This window comes from Hemiscyllium ocellatum, chromosome 2 (assembly GCF_020745735.1).
Source record: "Hemiscyllium ocellatum isolate sHemOce1 chromosome 2, sHemOce1.pat.X.cur, whole genome shotgun sequence".
Lineage (NCBI taxonomy): Eukaryota > Metazoa > Chordata > Chondrichthyes > Orectolobiformes > Hemiscylliidae > Hemiscyllium > Hemiscyllium ocellatum.
The window spans coordinates 132,642,664-132,663,031 of NC_083402.1; the positions used below are offsets into that span (position 1 = coordinate 132,642,664).

General features: G+C 41.6%; 1 protein-coding gene across 1 annotated transcript in view; it reads right to left on the reverse strand.

The window, feature by feature from the left end:
- LOC132829009 (ephrin type-A receptor 5-like) overlaps positions 1-20,368 on the reverse strand; it is a 331,532-nt gene that overhangs the window by 86,167 nt on the left and 224,997 nt on the right. The window contains exon 6 of the mRNA XM_060846273.1: positions 269-393. Coding sequence (XP_060702256.1) covers positions 269-393 — 125 coding nt within the window. The remainder of the gene's footprint in view (positions 1-268; positions 394-20,368) is intronic.

Genomic DNA, 20,368 nt, shown 5'->3' on the forward strand with positions numbered 1-20,368 from the left:
ATTCCAATCATCCGACTCATGTGACATTATTGGTAACAGAAGTTATGTCAGTGCTCATTAACCAATTTATTTATAAGCATGCTTGTGTACCAACCATTCAATGACAACGGTTATAAATCACTGACCCAGTATCAGTGATTATCAATTGCTGTACCAACAACAGTGTTTATCAAAAAATCTATACCAATATTTATCACTGAACAGGAAATTATACAGAAATACAACAGGAGCAATGAACACTGTTTCCTTTTGACTAGTTTGTTCATACCTTTTCAAAATACTTGATCTCATATTCCAGTATGATGCCATTGGGTCGGTTTGGTTCCTGCCAGGTCAAGGAAATGCTGTTTTTTGTGACCATCTTCTTTTTCACAACAGTGATCGGTGAAGGTGCTGTGAAAACAAAAGTAATAGAAGCCACATTATTGACCTAACATTGAGAACAAAATAAGGTTAAATTTGCCTCTTGCTTGGTTTTCAATTCAGCATCTTCTGTCTTCAGATAAACAGTATATTAAATCAAAGGAGCATTGACATGCTGTTCCCTGAGATGAACAGAACAAAAATAATCTGCAGCTTTTATCACATGAACAAAGATTGTAAATAAATTCCAAAACATAAAAATTACATTGCGGCTGTTCTTTCTGGGATGGCCTGTGATAAGGTAGCGTAGTTTGGATGCAGCATCAGAATTCTCACAACATTGATCAACACATAAATATCAAACTTTGAACTAAACTGCCCTATACTCCCGCTTATAACCTTTACCCTATTGACTGCAAAGTTCATCACAATATAAACAGTGCATTTTTAATTTGAATAAACATCTTTGTTTCATGGACTATAATCAAAGAAGTTAAATGGTTGGTCTCACATGAGACTAAAATGAAAACTCATTTTTATTACAAAGCTTTTTGAATACCATAGTGATTGGAATGACATCAGCCAAGTAGATCTCGTCGAATATGAATTCCCTGATTGGGGCTGTTAACCTGGTCCAGTCAGGGAGTCCTGGCCAATAGGTATAAACAGGAGTGTCAGCTGAATAAAGATTCGTACACCTTGTGTCTCTTATTGTGTCTCACACCTGCACACACACAGCTTGGGTGCTGGGGAAAAAATAAGCACTACAGTTAGAAAAAAAAAGAAAAAAGAGAAAAAAAATAACCAGGACATTCCCCCTGCAACTCTATTTTGATTTAGTCCCTGCCCTTCCCTTCACTGTTAAAAAAAGAGAAAAATGAAAAAAGAAAAAAAAAACAGGAGTGTCAGTTGTTCTGTTCACTCAAGTTGGCATGTGTCCATAAAGGGTGACTTGACCAGAATACCAGCCTCTGTGATACCGGCCAGTATATTTCGAATACATCAACACCACCTTCTCAAGGCTAACTAACGATGGACAATAAATGCTGGCTAGCCAATAATGCCCATGCTCCACAAATAATTGTTTTTTTTTAAAAAACTGTTTGCTTAATGCAAACTATTTCACAAAAGAATAACGCTGACGTGACAATATTTTCTTCTCTCCTTTTGAATAGTCTGAATTCTGCTATGAAACTGCAACTTTCTACTGCACATACATTTTGCCTCTTCAACTTCAGCCACACAAAGCAAACTGGGCTAATCTTGCACAAACCATCGGTTCAGTATATGAATGTATTCATGAAGTATTAAGCTGTATGGGCAATAAGGTTTTGACTAGGTCTTGGGAATAGCCTCAAGATTAATATGACAAAAAAAAACTGCAGATGCTGGAATCCAAGGCAGACAGGCAGGAGGCTGGAAGAGCACAGCAAGCCAGGCTGCATCAGGAGGTGGCGAAGTTGACGTTTCAGGTGTAACCCTTCTTCAGGAAACATTGACTCCTCCACTTCCTGATGCTGCCTGGTTTGCTATGTAGTCTCCTACTTCTCTACCTCAACATTTATGTAAGCCTAAGAAATTAGCTTGTGACTTACTCCTGTTCACTGCCTATTGATTTCTGCTGGAAATAAATCTCAAGTGGTGAGAGTGTAGACTGATTGTTATTTCTCTGCACTGTGGGCTGAAATGAGAAAAGGGAATTTAAAAAAAAATAGGATGACTGGAGGAATATTGCATATTTTAAAGTAAGTAATCTGACACTCATTGCAGTATCATTTACTTATCAGTTACTTATGAACCAAACACCAAAATACAGTTTGTACATGTGTTAGAACTGAAGAGTTGTTTACAAATAGAGCTTTGAGTGGGAACAAGTAGCAGATTGGTTTGTGGTCTGTTACAGGAAGGATATTAATAAGCTGCAGAGGGTTCAGAAGAGATTTACAGGATGTTGCCAGGAATGGAGGATTTGAGTTATAAGGAGTGGCTGGGACTTTTTTCCTAAAAGGATGGGGGGGTGACCTTAAATAGGTTTGTAAAATCATGAGGGGTACAGACAAGATGAATGGCAGGTGTCTTTTCCTTCAGGTGGGGACCATATTATCAGGTGGGGTGATATGTGACAGATTTAAAGAAACACGAGAGCCTTTTTTTTAAACACAGAGAGTGGTTCATGTGTAGAATGAACATTGAGAGGAAGTGGTGGATGTGGATACAAGTGCAATGTTTAAAAGGTATTTGGATAAGTACGTGAATGAGAAATGTTTGGAGGGATATGGGCCAAATGCAGGCAAGTAGAACTATGTTGGTTTGGGATTATGGTTGTCTTGGACTGTGTAGATTGAAGGGTTTGTTTCCATGCTGGATGACTCTATGATTAGTGACAGGGTATTGATGACAAAAACATACTGCCCAGCAACCAACTATTAATTGTCTCTCAGGTAACCAAACAGCTTAGGGCTGTGAACAAGATAGAAAGAAGCCTTTGGACCACCACAAGCCTTGAAGCTTGCTCCTTATTCTTTGCAGAAATGCCTTAAAACTTAGGTAAAGCAGTTTATCTTTTCCATCAGCAGTTGTTATAAGCTGTGACTTTTAACTAACAAGCCAGAGATCTTTTATGAGTGAACTAAATAGCTTATGCCTCTTGCAAACCAGTGGAAGATCTTGCAAAGGAAGACTGAGAAGCAACATTCTGACCAGCACAAGAACCAAAGGTATCATCTCAGCAATCCTAGTGAAAAGGAATCACTGACATGCTTTCCCAGTTTTCTTTTTCCCTCTGTCCATAACTCATGTGTTCTTTTCTTTCTGCATAAAAGGGATTTTGTGGAGATTAGAGTTTAAATTAGCAGAGTGGCTGTAGCTGGAATCCAATTACTTGTAATTGGTAATAGATGTTGTTAATCTGGTCTATGCTTGTTCTAAAAGGAATCCTATGTACATTTTGGAAAATTTTTAATTTCTGTTGATGGCTCTGGCAATAGCTTGATTTCCAGTATGCTACCGCAGTGAGTGGTGATGACAGCCAGAAACTTAGCTGCAGTCTCCCACACACATGACTGAATATCCAGCTGATTTGGGCTAGTGTGAACAAACAGCATCTGTGTAGTGTACCAAAGGACAGTCAATATTCAAAAGAATTGTATCGCAGCATGAACCTGCAGGACAAGTAACAGAAATATTTGTGTATTGTAAATAATCTGTCTGAAATCAATGTCCTGCTGAGCAGTCTGTGAAAACCAATCATAAATGAGTGTACTTTTATTTTCTGTAAATCTCAACACATCTCAATGTAGTGGATCTTGCTGGAATATTGTCCAGTCATCAGTATGTTCCCATGAATGCCTATTACCGTGGAGTGTGCCTGAGGTATTGAGTAATGGCAGGCTGACCTACCACTGAAATTCCAGCTGAACCTGACTCAAACTTCCGTGCGCTCTTTGAGAACCGGATTGTCCACTGTCTGGTCTATCGGCCAGAATCCTGACCATTGTGAGTCACTATTCAGCTCATGCAGCCGGTGTGCAAAATACGAGAAAGTAGAAATGAGAGATTCTGCAAGGAGTTACTCTTCCGATGATAAGCCATTTCTTTCCCTCTGCTGATAGGATTACAGATTTATCAATGACAAATTTGGGAGAGAAACGTTCTGTGATTTGAACAGAAAGCAGTGTGAATGGGAGCAGTTTCATTCAGCCTGAGGCTTGAATACAGGAATGATAATGACGAGGAGAAGTTTAAGGAAGACACTTTACAAGAGACTGTGTGCTACCTATTGAGTGGGGATGTGGGAGAAACATCCATGTTGCTGGTTGAAGAACTGTCGGGACACATGGTCCCCATCCTTCTACATCGGTGTTAACCCCAACCAAGAGGGCTGAGTGGACACCCAGACTCAGGTGTGGTCAGGAAGCAAGAGAGAAGGTTGGTGAGAAAAATAGTGAGGGAAAGAAGAGAGGAAGAAAGCATGTGTGTGAGAGAGGGAGGAGGCAAAACAAGAGTGAGAGAGAGAAGAAGGAAATGAGAGAGAGAGTAGAAGAAAGAGTGAAAGAAAGAGAGGAGGGGGAGAAAGAAAGAAATAGGGAGTGAGATGGGGGGAATGGAAGACAGTATGAGCTCTAAGACTGGACACAAGCACATACGTTCCTCCACATAAACCTAATAATACATTAGACTGGGAGAGGAGGAATCACAGGCTGAAGGCACCAACTCCTAAAGTTCACTCCTGTACTCTGATATTTGCCAAGGCCAGCTCACTGATTACACTACCAAAGAATGTTGGAGATAGTTCTGCATCCCCCCAACCTTTTCTCTTTCCTGGTTACCAAAACTGAGGGCCTAGTTGATTCTCCTTAGCTCTATTTTCCAATCAAAAATGCTTTGTTAAATCTCTCTTAAATCTCTCTATTAAATCTTTATTAAACCTCAAAGCAATATTATTAGGATTCTTTATCACTTGTTAATTTTAAAGAAAGAAAATTATTGTTTGACATTTTATTGCTCACAAGTTAATTGTTTTCTTCATACCTCAACATCTATATTGAAATTCAAGCCTAATGCATTCACACCATTTCAATTCTCATTGTTCCGAAATATGATCATTTGCCCCTTGAACATGTAAAAGAATATAAATGTCGCTGCCTGCATGTAAAATTGGATAATCTTGCTCGAGTAATTCTCTAATTCAGAGCAGAATACCGCTTGACTTATTCCACCATACCTTCTTTGATAGTGATTAGTGGAGATCAGCAAATTCAGCATTGACCAAGACGGAAACCGCAAAGTTGCCAGACTGTGCTGTTCCGGACCTTACCAGGCATTTGCTGACCAAGCATCCGTCAAGTTCAAAGCTTGTTCCAAATGAGAATGAATTGGACAATAATCATTCTAAGATGTAGTGAACATAATGCTCGAGTTTAAAAAAAATCGATGTTATCACCTGAGGTTTGGTTTGCATCATTTATTACTATCTATATTACTTTGTGATTAATATTTATTATGATTATCTTTTCTTCCCCCCTCTTTATTCTTTCCAAAAATTATACTTCTTGAGAAAGTTAATAAAATGGCACCAATCATAAACCTGCTCTGTTTGAGAAAGCAACTGGACACTCCAGGTTAATACAAGGAGTTTGAAGCATTGAGAAATGTTCTAGTGAAGCTGGAAGAACAGCATGCCATCTTCCGCTTAGGCACTTCACATCCCCTGGGACTGAGCATGAAGTTCACCAACTTCACAGCATGACTTCCCCCCCACTTAATTACAACTCCCATGCTGGTTGTGTTTTCTTTTGTCAAGTTAGCAGCAGAGTGGACCCATCTCCTCTTTTTCATGTCCGTCATTGACTCAGGAATTATATCTCCATTTCTCCTTTCGCACTGTTAGCACACCCCTTTTTTTCTCTGGGCATTCTCACTATCTGTTCCATTCAATCCTCTGTCATCAGTGTAAAAACCTCCATTTCCCATTCTCCTTTAGCTATGAAGAGCAGTCATATCAGAGTTGAAACTGCTACTCTCAACACAGATGCTGCCGGAATTGAGTTTTTCTAGCACTTTCTCTTTCTATTTCAGATTTCTAGCATCCACAATAGTTTGCTTTTACATGAGTCTCTTTAGCCTCCACAGATCAAATGTCTTCGGCAACCTTTCTCCTTTCGATCCCACATGGCCAAATTCTAACATGTGCTCCCATACGCTGGGTGCCAGATCTTTCACAAACATGAACAGAAATTGTTGGAAAAGCTGAGCAGGTCTGGCATCAAGTGTGGAAAGAAACCAGGACTCGTTCTGAGGAAGGATCGCTGGACCCTAAACCGGAACATTATTTTCTCTTCACAGATGCTGCCAGATCTGCTGAGTTTTTCCAGCAATTTCGGTTTTTTTGTTTCTGATTTGCAGCATCTGCAGTTCTTTCGGTTTTTACGCCAGATCTTCCTGCACAAGCAAACATTTTCAGACCACTATCCCAGCTGCTTCTCTGAGTATTGCCCATCTGCAAACATTTTGCCACAAGCTCCACTGCTAGCTGTCACAGCTGCTTCCCTGCCTGAGTGACCAAACCCCAAACTTCTCTTGCATGTCTGTGCATTCAATCACTTTCAAGAGATCTTTCGGTTGTATGATCCCAGAACTCAATTCCAGCCTAGTTCAAATTTACTGTGTTTTGGGCTTTAAAATGGAATGAAACAGATTTTGAGAGATACAGATGGAGAAGGAGCCAATGCTCAGGAGAGATGGAACAGAAACTCTGATTTACTCTAATTCTGCTGAGGGACAGTGGACAATCATACTCGTTAGCGAGTGATTGCTGACAAAATTGGCTGGGTGTCCAGATTAAATCTGCCCAATTGCCTTCAATCCACCATGAAATCAGTTATTATCCAGACTAACAATCTAAATACAAAATATGTAATATGTAATCTCTTTATTTCATTGCAACCAATGAACAAAATAAACAGTAAAACTGACTATTACATGATTGAACATATGATTAAAAAAAGCACAACATAGCTCCCTCTGTGAATGTATTTATTTGGGAGGCTCAGGTCGTTAGAATCAAAATAGCTTCAAGGACCACCTAATTCAGTTGAAGATTGATAGCTACTAATTGTAATCAGTCAATGAACGCTTTGATTAAGAAATACAGTTGTAATTGAAACCATAATTAGCTCTGTACTTTAAGGTGTGGGGTTATGGTTTTCGAATCAAGGTATATTTAATCTGTGTTTGGCGTGTGACTTATTCCCTTTTCACTTGATATAAAGAAAACACAGAATATCCCTGTAAAAGTCACAAGGAATGGTCCAACATTCTACACATTGTTGATTCTAAAGTGGCATTAAATAACAGCATTGCACCTGAACAGTAAATATTAGTGATCTTTACAAGCAGGTTTATATTCAGTTGTTTGTGTCGTGGGAATGGCATTGCGCAATCCTCAGCTGTGAACCTTGATTTGAGAAAGTTGCACTCTCTTCAATAAAACTTTGCAATGTTAGATTAAGATAAATCCTTCCTGAGGAAGATAACTTGCTCCTTTCATGAAACTTCTGTTCCATCTCTCCTGAGCATTGGCTCCTTCTCCATCCGTGTCTCTCAAAAATCTGTTTCTTTCCATTTTAAAGCCCAAAACACGCAGTAAGATTGAACCAGGCTGGAATTGAGTTCTGGAATAATATAACTGAAAGATCTCTTGAAAGTGACTGAATGCACAGACATGCAAGAGAAGTTTGGAGATTGGTCACTCAGGCAGGGAAACGGCTGTGACAGCAAGCAGTGGAGCTTGTGGCAGAATGTTTGCAGATGGGCAACACTCAGAGAAGCAGCTGGGATGGTGGTCTGAAAATGTTTGCTTGTGCAGAAAGATCTGGCATAAAAACCGAAAAAACTGCAGATGCTGCAAATCAGAAACAAAAACTGAAATTGCTGGAAATGCTCAGCAGGCCTGGCAGCATTTTTTGATTAGATTAGATTCCCTACAGTATGGAAACAGATCCTTCGGCCCAACAAGTCCACACCAATCCTGCGAAGAGTAACCCAACCAGACCCATTCCCTTACCCTATATTTACCCTTGACTAATGCACCTAACACTATGGGCAATTTAGCATGTCCAATTCACCTGACCTGCACATCTATAGATTGTGGGACGAAACCGGAGCACCCAGAGGAAACCCATGCAGACACAGGGAGAATGTGCAAACTCCACGCAGACAGTTGCCAGAGTTGGGAATCGAACCCAGATCCCTGGCGCTGTGAGGCAGCAGTGCTCTCCACCATGCCGCCGTTTAAAGAATTAAGAATCCCTATGTGTGGAAACAGGCCATTTGGCCCAACATGTCTACACCGACTGTCCAAAAAATATTCCACCCAGATCCATTCCCCAACCCTGTTACTCTATATTTCCCCTAACTAACGCACCTCATCTACACATCCCTGAACACTATGAACAATTTAGCATGGCCAATTCACCTAACCTGCACATCTTTTGGACCGTGGGAGGAAGCCGGAGCACCCAGAGGAACCCCATGTAGGCATGGGGAGAATGTGCAGACTCCACACAGACAGTCACCCTAGGGTGTAATCGAACCCGGGTTCCTGGCATTGTGAGGTGGCAGTGCTAACCACTGAGCCACCGTGGAGTGAATTCAGAGTTAAGTCCAGTGACCCTTCCTCAGAATGAATTCAATTTCTCTCCACAGATGATGCCAGACTTGCTAAGCTTTTCCAACAATTTTTGCTTTAGGTTGTGAAAGATCTGGCATGCAGGGTATGGGAACACATATTAGAATTTGGTCTCGTGAGATAGAAATGAGAATGACTCCTAAAGACTAAAGAGACTCATGTAAAAGCAAATGATAGTGGATGCTAGAAATCTGAAGTAGAAAGAGAAAGTGCTGCAGAAACGTAGCAGTTCCAGCAGCATCTGTGTTGAGAGTAGCAGAATTAATGTTTCAACTCTGATATGGCTGCTGTTCAGAGCTGTAGGGGAATGGGAAATGACGGTTTTTATACTGATGACAGTGGACTGAGTGGAACAGATAGTGAGAGTGCCCAGAGAAATAAAAAGATAAAGGGTGTGCTAACAGTGCGAAAGGAGAAATGGAGATATAATTCCCGTGTCAATGACGGACATGAAAAAGAGGAGATGGGTCCACTCTGCAGCTAACTTGACAAAAGAACACACAAGCATGGGAGTTGTAATTAAGGTGGGGGTGGGGAAGTCATGCTGTGAAATTGGTGAACTCCATGCTCAGTTCCAGGGGATGTGAAGTGTCTCAGCGGAAAATGGCATGCTGTTCTTCCAATCTGTGTCGAGCTTCACTGGAACACTGTAGCAAGGTCCAAGATGGAAATGTTAGAATGGGAGCACAGTAGTATTTTATTTGAAATGGGAAGCAACAGGAAGGTCAGGGTACTGCTTACACTCTGTTTTGTGGAACCCCTCCACTTTGTATGTTTGATTGACAGGTTTGTAAGAAGGGAAGAAGGAAATGTTTCTCAAAGGGAGCTTCCAGGAAGATGGCACTGGAGTAGCCCTGGGCAGGTCCATTCCATCCGCTTTTCTTTTTGTTTCTTTTCTTTCTCCACTCTTTTCCTTCTCTTTGATTTTATTTTGCTTACCTTTTGGTGAAGAGCTTAGTTGCAGAGAGGGCATTGGTGGTGGTGAGTGGGATCAGCAGCACGGACACGCGACAGTGATAGCAGAGGCAAGTTTGGTTCTTGACAGCGTCTGTTTCCAGCACAAAGTCACAGTGGAGGCAACAGGTGAGTTTGGGCCTAGTATGGGATCCAGCAGCATCAGCAGTGACTCCATTGGCGAGATGGGTCCAAAGCTGACTCCTGATGATAGCAGAGTCGAGCTTGGGCTGGTTCAGTACCCAGCATCATTGGCGGCTTCTGCATTGGCATGGCCTCATATTGCTGAGGGTGTCAGTGGAGGCAAGATGGCGCCAAAGACTGGCAACTTTCATTCCAGTGATGTGGCACGGTGAATAGGACTCATGCCTGACCACCAGGCCCATAATCCGTGAAGGAGCAGTTCACAAGAAGGACTGTAAAGTTAGACACTTTCTTTATTTCTTAATTTTCAGCTTTTGTTTTTGGTTTATTTTCCTTCCTTTAATAACAGCACCAGAAACTGGTGACACTATATAACACTTTTCACTGTATTTTGTAACAAGATGCACATGGCAATAAATAAATCAAATCAAATCAAATGTCTGGTTTATTTTAAAATAAGCATTTCAAAAACTTGCCATTGGCTAATTGGTTCTATTGCTAGTCCATACCAGGTAGGGACACCATTCCTTTATATTTTTGTGATATCTAAAATTGTGGACTGAAGAAAGAAGAGTTTTAAGCCAGGGATTTATAAAGATAGCTGCAAGTTATGAAAGTAATGAATGTGGTTCCTATTCTGAATCCTGTTTGTGTAACTACCGTTTCCAACAATGTGCAAACGAATTGTAGCTGAGAGGATCTTTAGAGGTGAAGCAGATTCATCTCTGGCCAATTATCAGTGACAAAGGTCATCTACCTGCTAACAATAAGGTTGTCTGTTTGCTGAAGAACTTGGACTGTGAGCAAGGCAGACAGAGAAGATTTGTCAGATGAAGAGAAACCAACAGGGGTTTGCAGATGCCAGAACATTCTCTCTCAGCTATTGCAATAAGCCACTTTACCCAGAAGAAAACAAACTCATCTAGCCTTTAGCAGATGCTCCAAATTGACTCCCTGAATTGGATCAATCAGAGATCTTTTACAAGTGAAACAGCTACCCTGAGCCTTAAAAACCACTGGAAGCATTTGGAACACGAAAAATCAAGGACAAACTATCAGATCAACAAGAACCAATCCAATAGACCTTATCAACAAGATTATTGAACTATTCTTCCAAGATTTCCCTCTGTCCAAGCGTTTTATTTTTCATTTAAGTTTATTTCTATGTGTATGTGTCTCTAAGGGGGAGTTTATAAGGGGTTTACAGTTTTAATTTGTAAAGTATACTTAATTTAGCTTAATTAGAGCTAGAATCTAGTGAGGTGCCGGCAGACCGGAGGTTGGCAAACGTGGTGCCACTGCTTAGGAAGGGCGGTAAGGACAAGCCAGGGAACTATAGAGCAATGAGCCTGACCTCAGTGGTGGGTAAGTTGTTGGAGGGAATCCTGAGAGACAGGATGTGTTTGTATATGGAAAAGCAAGGACTGATTCGGGATAGTCTACATGGCTTTGTGTGTGGGAAATCATGTCTCACAAACTTGGTTGAGTTTTTGAGAAAGTAGCAAAGAGGATTGATGAGGGCAGAGCAGTAGATGTGATCTATATGGACTTCAGTAATGCGTTCGACAAGGTTCCCCATGGGAGACTGATTAGCAAAGTTAGACCTCATGGAATACAGGGAGAACTAGCCATTTGGATACAGAACTGGCTCAAAGATAGAAGACAGAGGGTGGTGGTGAAGGTTTGTTTTTCAGACTGGAGGCCTGTGACCAGTGGAGTGCCACAAGGATCGGTGCTGGGTCCTCTACTTTTTGTCATTCACGTAAATGATTTGGATGCAAGCATAAGAGGTACAGTTAGAGTAAAAAGTGAGGTCTGCAGATGCTGGAGATCAGAGCTGAAAATGTGCTGCTGGTTAAAGCACAGCAGGTCAGGCAGCATCCAAGGAACAGGAAATTCGACGTTTCGGGCCAGAGCCCTTCATTCCTGATGAAGGGCTCTGGCCCGAAACGTCGAATTTCCTGTTCCTTGGATGCTGCCTGACCTGCTGTGCTTTAACCAGCAACACATTTTCAGCTAAGAGGTACAGTTAGTAAGTTTGCAGATGACACCAAAATTGGAGGTATAATGGACAGCAAAAAAAGGTTGCCTCAGATTACAACAGGATGTGGACTAGATGGGCCAATGAACTGAGAAGTGGCAGATGGAGTTTAATTCAGATAAAGGCGAGGTGCTGCATTATGGGAAAGCAAATCTTAGCAGGACTTATACACTTAATGGTAAGGTCTTACAGAGTGTTGCTGAACAAAGAAACCTTGGAGTGCAGGTTCATAGCTCCTTGAAAGTGGAGTCGCAGGATGATAGGATAGTGAAGAAGACGTTTGGTATACTTTCCTTTATTGGTCACAGTATTGAGTACAGGAGTTGGGAGGTCATGTTGCGGTTGTACTGGACATTGGTAAGGCCACTGTTGAAGTATTGCATGCAATTCTGGTCTCCTTCTTATCGGAAAGATGTTGTGAAACTTGAAAGTGTTCAGAAAAGATTTATAAGGATGTTGCCAAGTTTGAAGGATTTGAGCTATAGGGAGAGGTTGAACTGGCTGGGCTGTTTTCCCTGGAGCGTCAGAGGCTGAGGGGTGATCTTATTGAGGTTTACAACATTATGAGGGGCATGGATAGGATAAATAGGCAAAGTCTTTTTCCTGGGGTCGGGAGTCCAGAATTGGAGGGCATAGGTTTAGGGTGAGAGGAGAGAAATATAAAAGAGACCTAAGGGGCAACTTTTTCACACAGAGGGTGGTACGTGCATGGAATGAGCTGCCAGAGGAAGTGGTGGAGGCTGGTACAATTGCAACATTTAAGAGACATCCGGATGGGTATATGAATAGGAAGGGTTTGGAGGGATATGGGCCGGGTGCTGGCAGGTGGGACTAGATTGGGTTGGGATATCTGGTCGGCATGGACCGAAGGGTCTGTTTCCATGCTGTATGTCTCTATGACTTGTAACAAATAGTGACGTCTTGTTCAGTACAGACACTTTGCCCATGCTTTCTGTCATCCAGGACTGAAAACTTGGCTTTTGCATATTTCTTTTAAAAACCTTTAATTTTTCTGTCAACTACAGGAATAACGGCTTGATTTCCAAAGCACAAATCCATGGCAACATGAAGGGGTATGCAAGATATTAGTGAGCAAGGAGAAGACATGCACAGAAAGTGGAAATTGGTGGGTAGTAGCAGGAGAGAGCTATGAAACATCAGCTCCTAGATCACAGATGCATTCCAGCAAGATGTTCAATTACTTCATGTATTGTCAACCTTTAGTAATTTTTTAAAAATCATCACAGGTTGAGGGTTTTCCTGGCTAGGCCAGCATTTATTGCCCATCTCTAATTTCCCAGAGGGCTGTTGACCACGTTGATGTGGGTCTGGAGTCACATGTAGACCAGACGAGATAAGGATGGCAGTTTCCTTCCCTAAGTGTTGTTCGTGAACCAGATGGGTTTTCCAACAATCAACAATGGATTCATGATCATCATTCGACTCTTAATTCCATTTTTTTTATTGAATTCAAATTTTGCATCTGCTATGGTAGGATTTGAACCAGGGCCCCAGAACATTATCTGAGTTTCTGGTGCAGCAGTAATACTACTAGGCCATTGCCTCCCCATCTTCTAAACTCTATTTTACCAACTGCATTAAAAGTCTAAGCCAGTTATCAATTCAACACACCAACATCATTCACTTACCAATCAGAGCTGCTATGTGACATACATATATTTTATTCATTCTTTTACATTTGGCAATGGTCACACATTGATCACTATTCAATCGTGACAGACACATGACGCAAAGTTCCACACGTTCATCTACATACCTCTCTCTCTCTTTTGTGGGATACTCTGAAGGAGCAGGAGCTATCCAGAAAGGGTGATGTATACTGTATATTCTAACCCCTAGTAAGGAGACAACAATGTTCATGGCCAGCAAAGGGGCTCAATCCACTGAAACTGTTGAAGTCCATGTACCTTGTCCTACTATACTCTACTTCTTGCTATTCACAATCTCTACTGACTCAGAAGCAGATGGTACAAACATATTTCTTCCTTTCTCCACTCCTCTTAACTGCACATTTGCGCTGTTGTGCTTTCAGATATCCAAAAACTTAATCTGCTGAGGCAGTGAAGGAAGACCTAAATGATATATCATCATTCAATTTCTCAGTTGTAGTCATCAGCTCAGACATGAACTTTGCACATCATTTCAAGGCTGGCACAGATATAGAGCCCCATGTTGTGAGACACTGGAGATATAGATACTGAAGTTGGGGCAGGTGGAAAGATTAGTCAGGTCCCCAGAGGGCAAAGTTGCACAAAGATTCGACTGCAGAAAATTCAGGTGATTAATCAGGCCAGGCTACAGAAAAGACTGATGGATCTACATGATTGAATGCTTAGTGCACTGTGTAAGAATTAAGAACTTTTATAAGCATTTCTTTTTAAAATACTGCGGAACTCTTACAGAATTAGTTGTCATTGCATTTTTTTTCTCTCTCTCCCTAAAGAAAAATTCAAAATAGTCAGGGACCAAGTTAAGTCAGAGTTAAAGGTTATAAAGACTGTAACCAAAGGAGGCTTGATGGATGTTCCTGAACTAGCCATTGGTGTCTTCTGGTTGTATTGTGTACCCTTTTATCTCCATATGCATCTGGCAACGAGTAACAAATGGCCGTTAGCATAAGATAAACTAAAAAGTGACGTTGAGCCAAAATAATGGACATAGGAGAGGTGATCCACTTGACATCTTGGATCCCTCTCCTGCAATTATTGGTTAGAAAAGCTCAAAGAAATTATTGACACAGCGTGAATGACCAGTCCAAAGAAATAGGAAAAATCAAAGGGTTTTTTAAGTATCGGGCTTGGTCCTTGCAATGAATATAAAGAAGTTCCCAATATTTCAACCAATGTAGATAAATGTGTGGTTCTGCATTTTGGGAAAGTAAATCTTAGCAGAACTCATACACTTAATGGTAAGGTTCTGGGGAGTGTTGTTGAACAAAGAAACCTTGGAGTGCATGTTCATAGCTCCTTGAAAGTAGAGTCACAGGTAGATAGGATAGTGAAAAAGGAGTTTGGTATGCTTTCTTTTATTGGTCAGAGTATTGAGTACAGGAATTGGGAGGTCATGTTGTGGCTATACAGGATATTGGTTAGGCCACTGTTGGAATATTGCATGCAATAGGTCTCCTTCCTATCAGAAAGATGAAACTTGAAAGGGTTCAGAAAAGATTTACAAGCATGTTGCCAGGGTTGGAGAATTTGAGCTACAGGGAGAGGTTGAATAGGCTGGGGCTGTTTTCCCTGGAGCATTGGAGGCTGAGGGGTGACCTTCTAGGGGTTTATAAAATCAAGAGGGGCATGGATAGGATAAATGGACAAAGTCTTTTCCCTGGGGTTGGGGAGTCCAGAGATCGAAGGCATAGGTTTCGGGTGAGAGGGAAAGACATAAAAGAGACAACTTTTTCATGCAGAGGGTGGTACGTGTGTGGAATGAGCTGCCAGAGGAAGTGGTGGAGGCTGGTACAATTGCAACATTTAAGAGGCATCTGGATGGGTATATGTATAGGAAGGGTTTGGAGGTATATGGGCCAGGTGCTGGCAGATGGGACTAGATTGGGTTAGGATATCTGGTCAGCATGGACAGGTTGGACCGAAGGGTCTGTTCCATGCTGTACATCTCTATGACTCTATAACTGGCAAAGGCAAAAGTAAAAGGAAATTGAAAACTGGTCTTACTATTCAGATGAGAGTCTGTCAAATGTAGCTGCAAAAGATCCACTGTGTTCTATGAGTTAATTTTCCAATCGCGCGGACCAGTAGGCACTGTCTGTCACAAGGCAGATATCTTTTCTGTCTAACTAGTTTATGCATCATTATGCTTCCAAACAAAACTGGGAAACAACCTTTAGATCACTTGTGAGATCTCAGCCATCTATTTGGACAACCCGTAAATTTCAACCCTCCAACAGTGCATTTGGGAGGTATGATGGAAAGGCTACATTCAATGTCAAGAGGCACTGAAGAATCCAGCACCAACATCATACAAACTTTTGAGCAACATTTAAAGACCATCCTTTCCAATTTAAAAAATGCAGGTGGCTATTTCTAACAGCCCAGTTGCAAACCAACCATGACACAACATCTGATTTGCGTTTTCCAAGAGTACGACTAGTGCAAAATGACTACAGACCTCAGAGCTGAGGAAGGATCTGGGTGTCCCGGTACTTAAATCACAAGAAGTAAGTATGGAGGTCATCAACTGATTAAGGTGGCAAATGGAATGTGTTAATTTATTGTCCGAGGGATGAAATAAAGACTTTTTGTTACAGTTGTAAAGGGTGAAGCCTCATATGGAGTTCTGTGTCCTGTTTTGGTTTCTTTATTTAAGAAATGGTGTTAATGAATTATAAGTGATTCAGAGAAGACCCCTTAATTAATACATGTGGTGGAGAGGTCACATTATGAGGAAAGCCTGGACAAATAGACCTATATCTACTGAGTTTAGAAGAATAAAAGACATTCTTACTGAAACAACCTGTGTGAGATCCACATAATGGCACAATGTGCTGTCTCTTGGTTTATAATGAAATTCAATTGTATAGATAATTTTCTGAGCTGGTGGTACAGCAACAACATTGTCATCTGTTAACCATAAATCTGAAATGACAAATGTACAAACTGGGATTCAGTCTGCAGCTGGGAATGTAGGTCAATTGACATCTAATAGTGAAGGTTATGGCAATATTTCAAATGTCTGAAGAAAGTTTGCATCTGAAATATTCAACTTTCAACTCTTTTCGTGACTGAATGGTCAACTATGCATTGTCTTTTTTTTCAATTGAGATTTGATTTGTTATGGCACTGCCCACAAATAACACTGATTAGTTGTAATATTTAGTTGCTGTTCTTTTAATTTGTACGAACTGTGAGCAGGAGTTTGGGCATGGGCTGTGAGGAAATGATTGAAATAGGCATATCCTGTGGTCTGTTATGAGCTCATTGCTGAAAACAGCTTTTTTAGATTCATAGCAGCATGTAATTCCCTGGCGCCTGGCATGGCAAGGTTACAATCACAGTCAGACCAGACGAAAGTATTGCCTTTGATTTTTCTGAAGGTTGTTCAACTGAAGCAAGTTTGCCAGATGCAGTACAGGCCAACAGTGAAACAGAAATACAGGGCTGAATCCTACATTGTTTGGGCAAAGTGTGCCATTTTTGTCAAGTTTCATGGATGAATTTTCACTGCAAAGCCTTGCATGTTTACTTGCTCTGTTGTCCCAAGCCTGCCTCATTAACTACCTAACCCTATGGCACACCTCTCATCCAATGCTCGCTGGATACTACCACTCGCCGCAGCCAGTAGAACATGCCACCAGCAGGATATCCTGAAAGAGAGTGTCTTCCATGGCTCTGTCACCATCTGATGGTTTGGGTGAACAGCCAAGGTCTTTTTCCAGGGTAAGGGAGTCCAAAACTAGAGGCCTTATGTGTAAGGTGAGAATGGAAAGACTTGAAAGGGACCTGAGGGGCAAGTTACACACACAGGGTGGTGCATGTATGGAACGAGTTGCCAGAGGAAATATTAGAGGCGGGTACAACTACAGCATTTCAAAGAAATTTGGACAGATTCATGGATAGCAAGAGTTTAGAGGGATATGGGCCTAACACAGGCCAATGGGACTGGTTCAGTTTAGAAAATCTGGTTGGCATGGCCAAGTTGGGCTGGAGGGCCTGTTTCCATACTGTATGAATCTATATTTGCCTCTGCTTCGGCATAGAAAGGGAAATTAGCAACCCACTATTTGGACAGGGACACGAGGTGCTGGTGCTGGGGTATTAGACAAGCTCTGTAAGCTGTGACACCAGACCCTGCCAACCTTGTCTGAGGTTGCCACCTGGGTCAGTGTGGAATCAGCCATCAGGAGAAATATGCAGCAGTGTACAAAGAAGCCTCTGCTCTACTGGGGTAAGTTCCACTATCTTCTCTCTGCTGCCTCGCACTCACTCACTCTCTGCTACTGCACCCACTTCCCACCAAGCATCTCAGAGCTGTTCAGTTGCGGTCTCACCACTCATTTGTATGTACATCAATGCTCACAGTTTCTCTGCTACCTTCCCTGCATTGTCTTGCCATGCTATGCCTTGCTTGTTAGTGCTGTGTGAAGCCAAGCACTCTCACTACTATTCACAACAATGTACCTCATTCGCTGCCACCCATCCAACCTCCCCCATGCTACTAACTCTGCCTGGCCACAGCAACTCCTACTCACTCACTCACTCTGACCCTCTAACCACCTTCCTCCATCTGCACCAGTGCTGCCAGCTGTGCCACCCATTATCATCTCACTCAATCTCTCCCATCCTTCCCTAACCAGGAAGAAACTGTCCAGAATAGGGCAAAAGAAGCCAAAACATGCGGTGAAAGATCTAACTTTTGGCTCCTCATCCCTAAAGAGGAGAAGATGCTGATCTTGACTGCTCAAATAGCAGTCAAACCCTTAAACTGATATTGGAGGCTGTTCTTGATGTACGGTTCCAGAACCCAGGCAGACAGATATCTCTCTCTGAAGGTGATTGAATGCTACTCCCTCTGACTTTAAAATGACCATTCAGTTGGATCTCATGCAGTGTTTGTGTCAGGTTAATTGTATGTAAATGGAGGAGCTGTGTAAGATTGATGTAACATGTTCACTTCCTGACTGATGACTGCTGTCGACCATGATATGCCACTTGGCTTCACATCAGCACTAACAAGCAAGGCATGGCATGGCAAGACAATGCAAGGAAGGTGGCAGAGAAACTGTGAGCATTGATGCACACACAAAGTGAATGAGCGCTGAGACCACAACTGAGCAGCCCTGAGATGCCGCCTGGTCCAACTTGTGAGCTGAGTGTGTGTCCCTCCATTTTAAGTGTCCTTGCAACAGCATTCCAATGATAGCTGCTGGAGTGCCCCAAAGTGCGGCATTTAGGTGCAGGGACATACTGTAAGTGGACCGAAGATGTACCAGGATGATACGGTGAGGCTAGTGTGCATCAGATGCTAGAATCCATGGATGAGGTGTGCATGTGTGAGGGGCTGCTGCCTTGGAGCTTGCCTAACATGTTGATGCTGGGTGTCCAAGACTGCAGTCTGAAGGGGCAAGCAGTGAGTTGGAGGCACCAGTTACTCACTCAGACTTTACTTTTGGTATTTTTCAGCATCTAGCTGCCATTTGGCACATAGCAGAATTGGAACTTGCACATAAATAAGACAAAATTCAATTTTGATGACTGAGGACATTGAGCCATAACTTCTGTCCAAAGGCATCTCACCACTCTCTTGGGAGAATCTTGTCTCAATGCCTGGAATTTTGTTGGAAAATGCAACATGTCATTCCCAATATGAGAATGGCCTCACTGCACCTCTCAGAAAGTACTCCTAGATTTCTTGCCATGGTTCCTGGACCTATAAGAATCAGGTGATTGTCTCTGTTGCTGTAACTGAATGAGTTAATTGCCTCATTAAGGAGGTTATCGTGTGGTTACTATAAGATGCAAACTTGTCATTTGGATGAGGAAGTGAGCTTTAACCACAAAATGAGCCAACTACTTTTATTTCAGTAAATACATTTTTTGACAGTTTACATTTCCTCCCAAGTGAAGATGTCATTAATTGTCTACTCTTCCAAATACATTTCACATTTACTGCAACATGAAAATTTATCGCATGAATCAAATGTTTGTGATTTTATTTAGAATACATTACCTCTCAATATCATTTCTTCATGTTACTTACTGAGATTTTATTTCAGTTATATTTTGACAGGATTTTTTTTGTAAACAATTTATGTTTGATTTAGAACAACAGGAGATTTTGTTTGGTCCACTGTTTTCTGAATGAAATGGACCAAACATGTTTCACTCCCCCTCAAAATTCTTAATACAATTCAGCCTTTTCCTTCAACAGGAACTACAGAGTCCTTCCCTGCCAGATGTTTTCAAATACAAACACAAATAAATATACTGAGCCCAAGAGTCCCTCAGCTGGTGTGGGAAATTTTCTTCTGTGCCAGAGTTGTCTGCCTTCATGGTAAAACAATTACTGGCTTTGGCACACATAAACATTGCTCAGTGTGGCTTAAATTTACACAGGAATCTGTACATTAAATCAAAGTACGACCAACTATTGCTTACTGTGGTGTCTCAACCATTTTGCCACAAAGGACACTTTAATCAAGAGTTAAGTTAGTGATAAACTGAAAAGCAAAATATGATTCCTAATTGGATTTCAGCTAGGTTATATTAGCAATATTCAAGACAGCTGCTATATTTAGTTGAGAATGAACCCATAACTTGCAGATTGCTGTTCTTTCATTCTTTGATGCTCAGGGAAACTCCAATGCCAACACAACACACTTTCAGAGTTAATTGGACTTAAAGTCTTTCACGCAGAACCTCTTTACTTGCATTTCAGGAAAGATCCTTCTCAGGTAGGGCTGTAGTTAGGGCAGAGCAGTCAGTGTTAGTAGAAACTTGTGGTGTGATGCCTTGGCAGAAGGCTGCCACCAATCCTCCTGCGTGTGCTATTCCAAGAGGCACTTCAATTGTCTGTGGTGGAGAATCAGCCACCAATAAGTCTCAGCAGAAGAGGCTCTTGTATTTGATCAGATAAGGTTTATAAATCTTATTAATGGTGTACAAGGTATATTATACTGATATAAATATGAGGAATAGAAG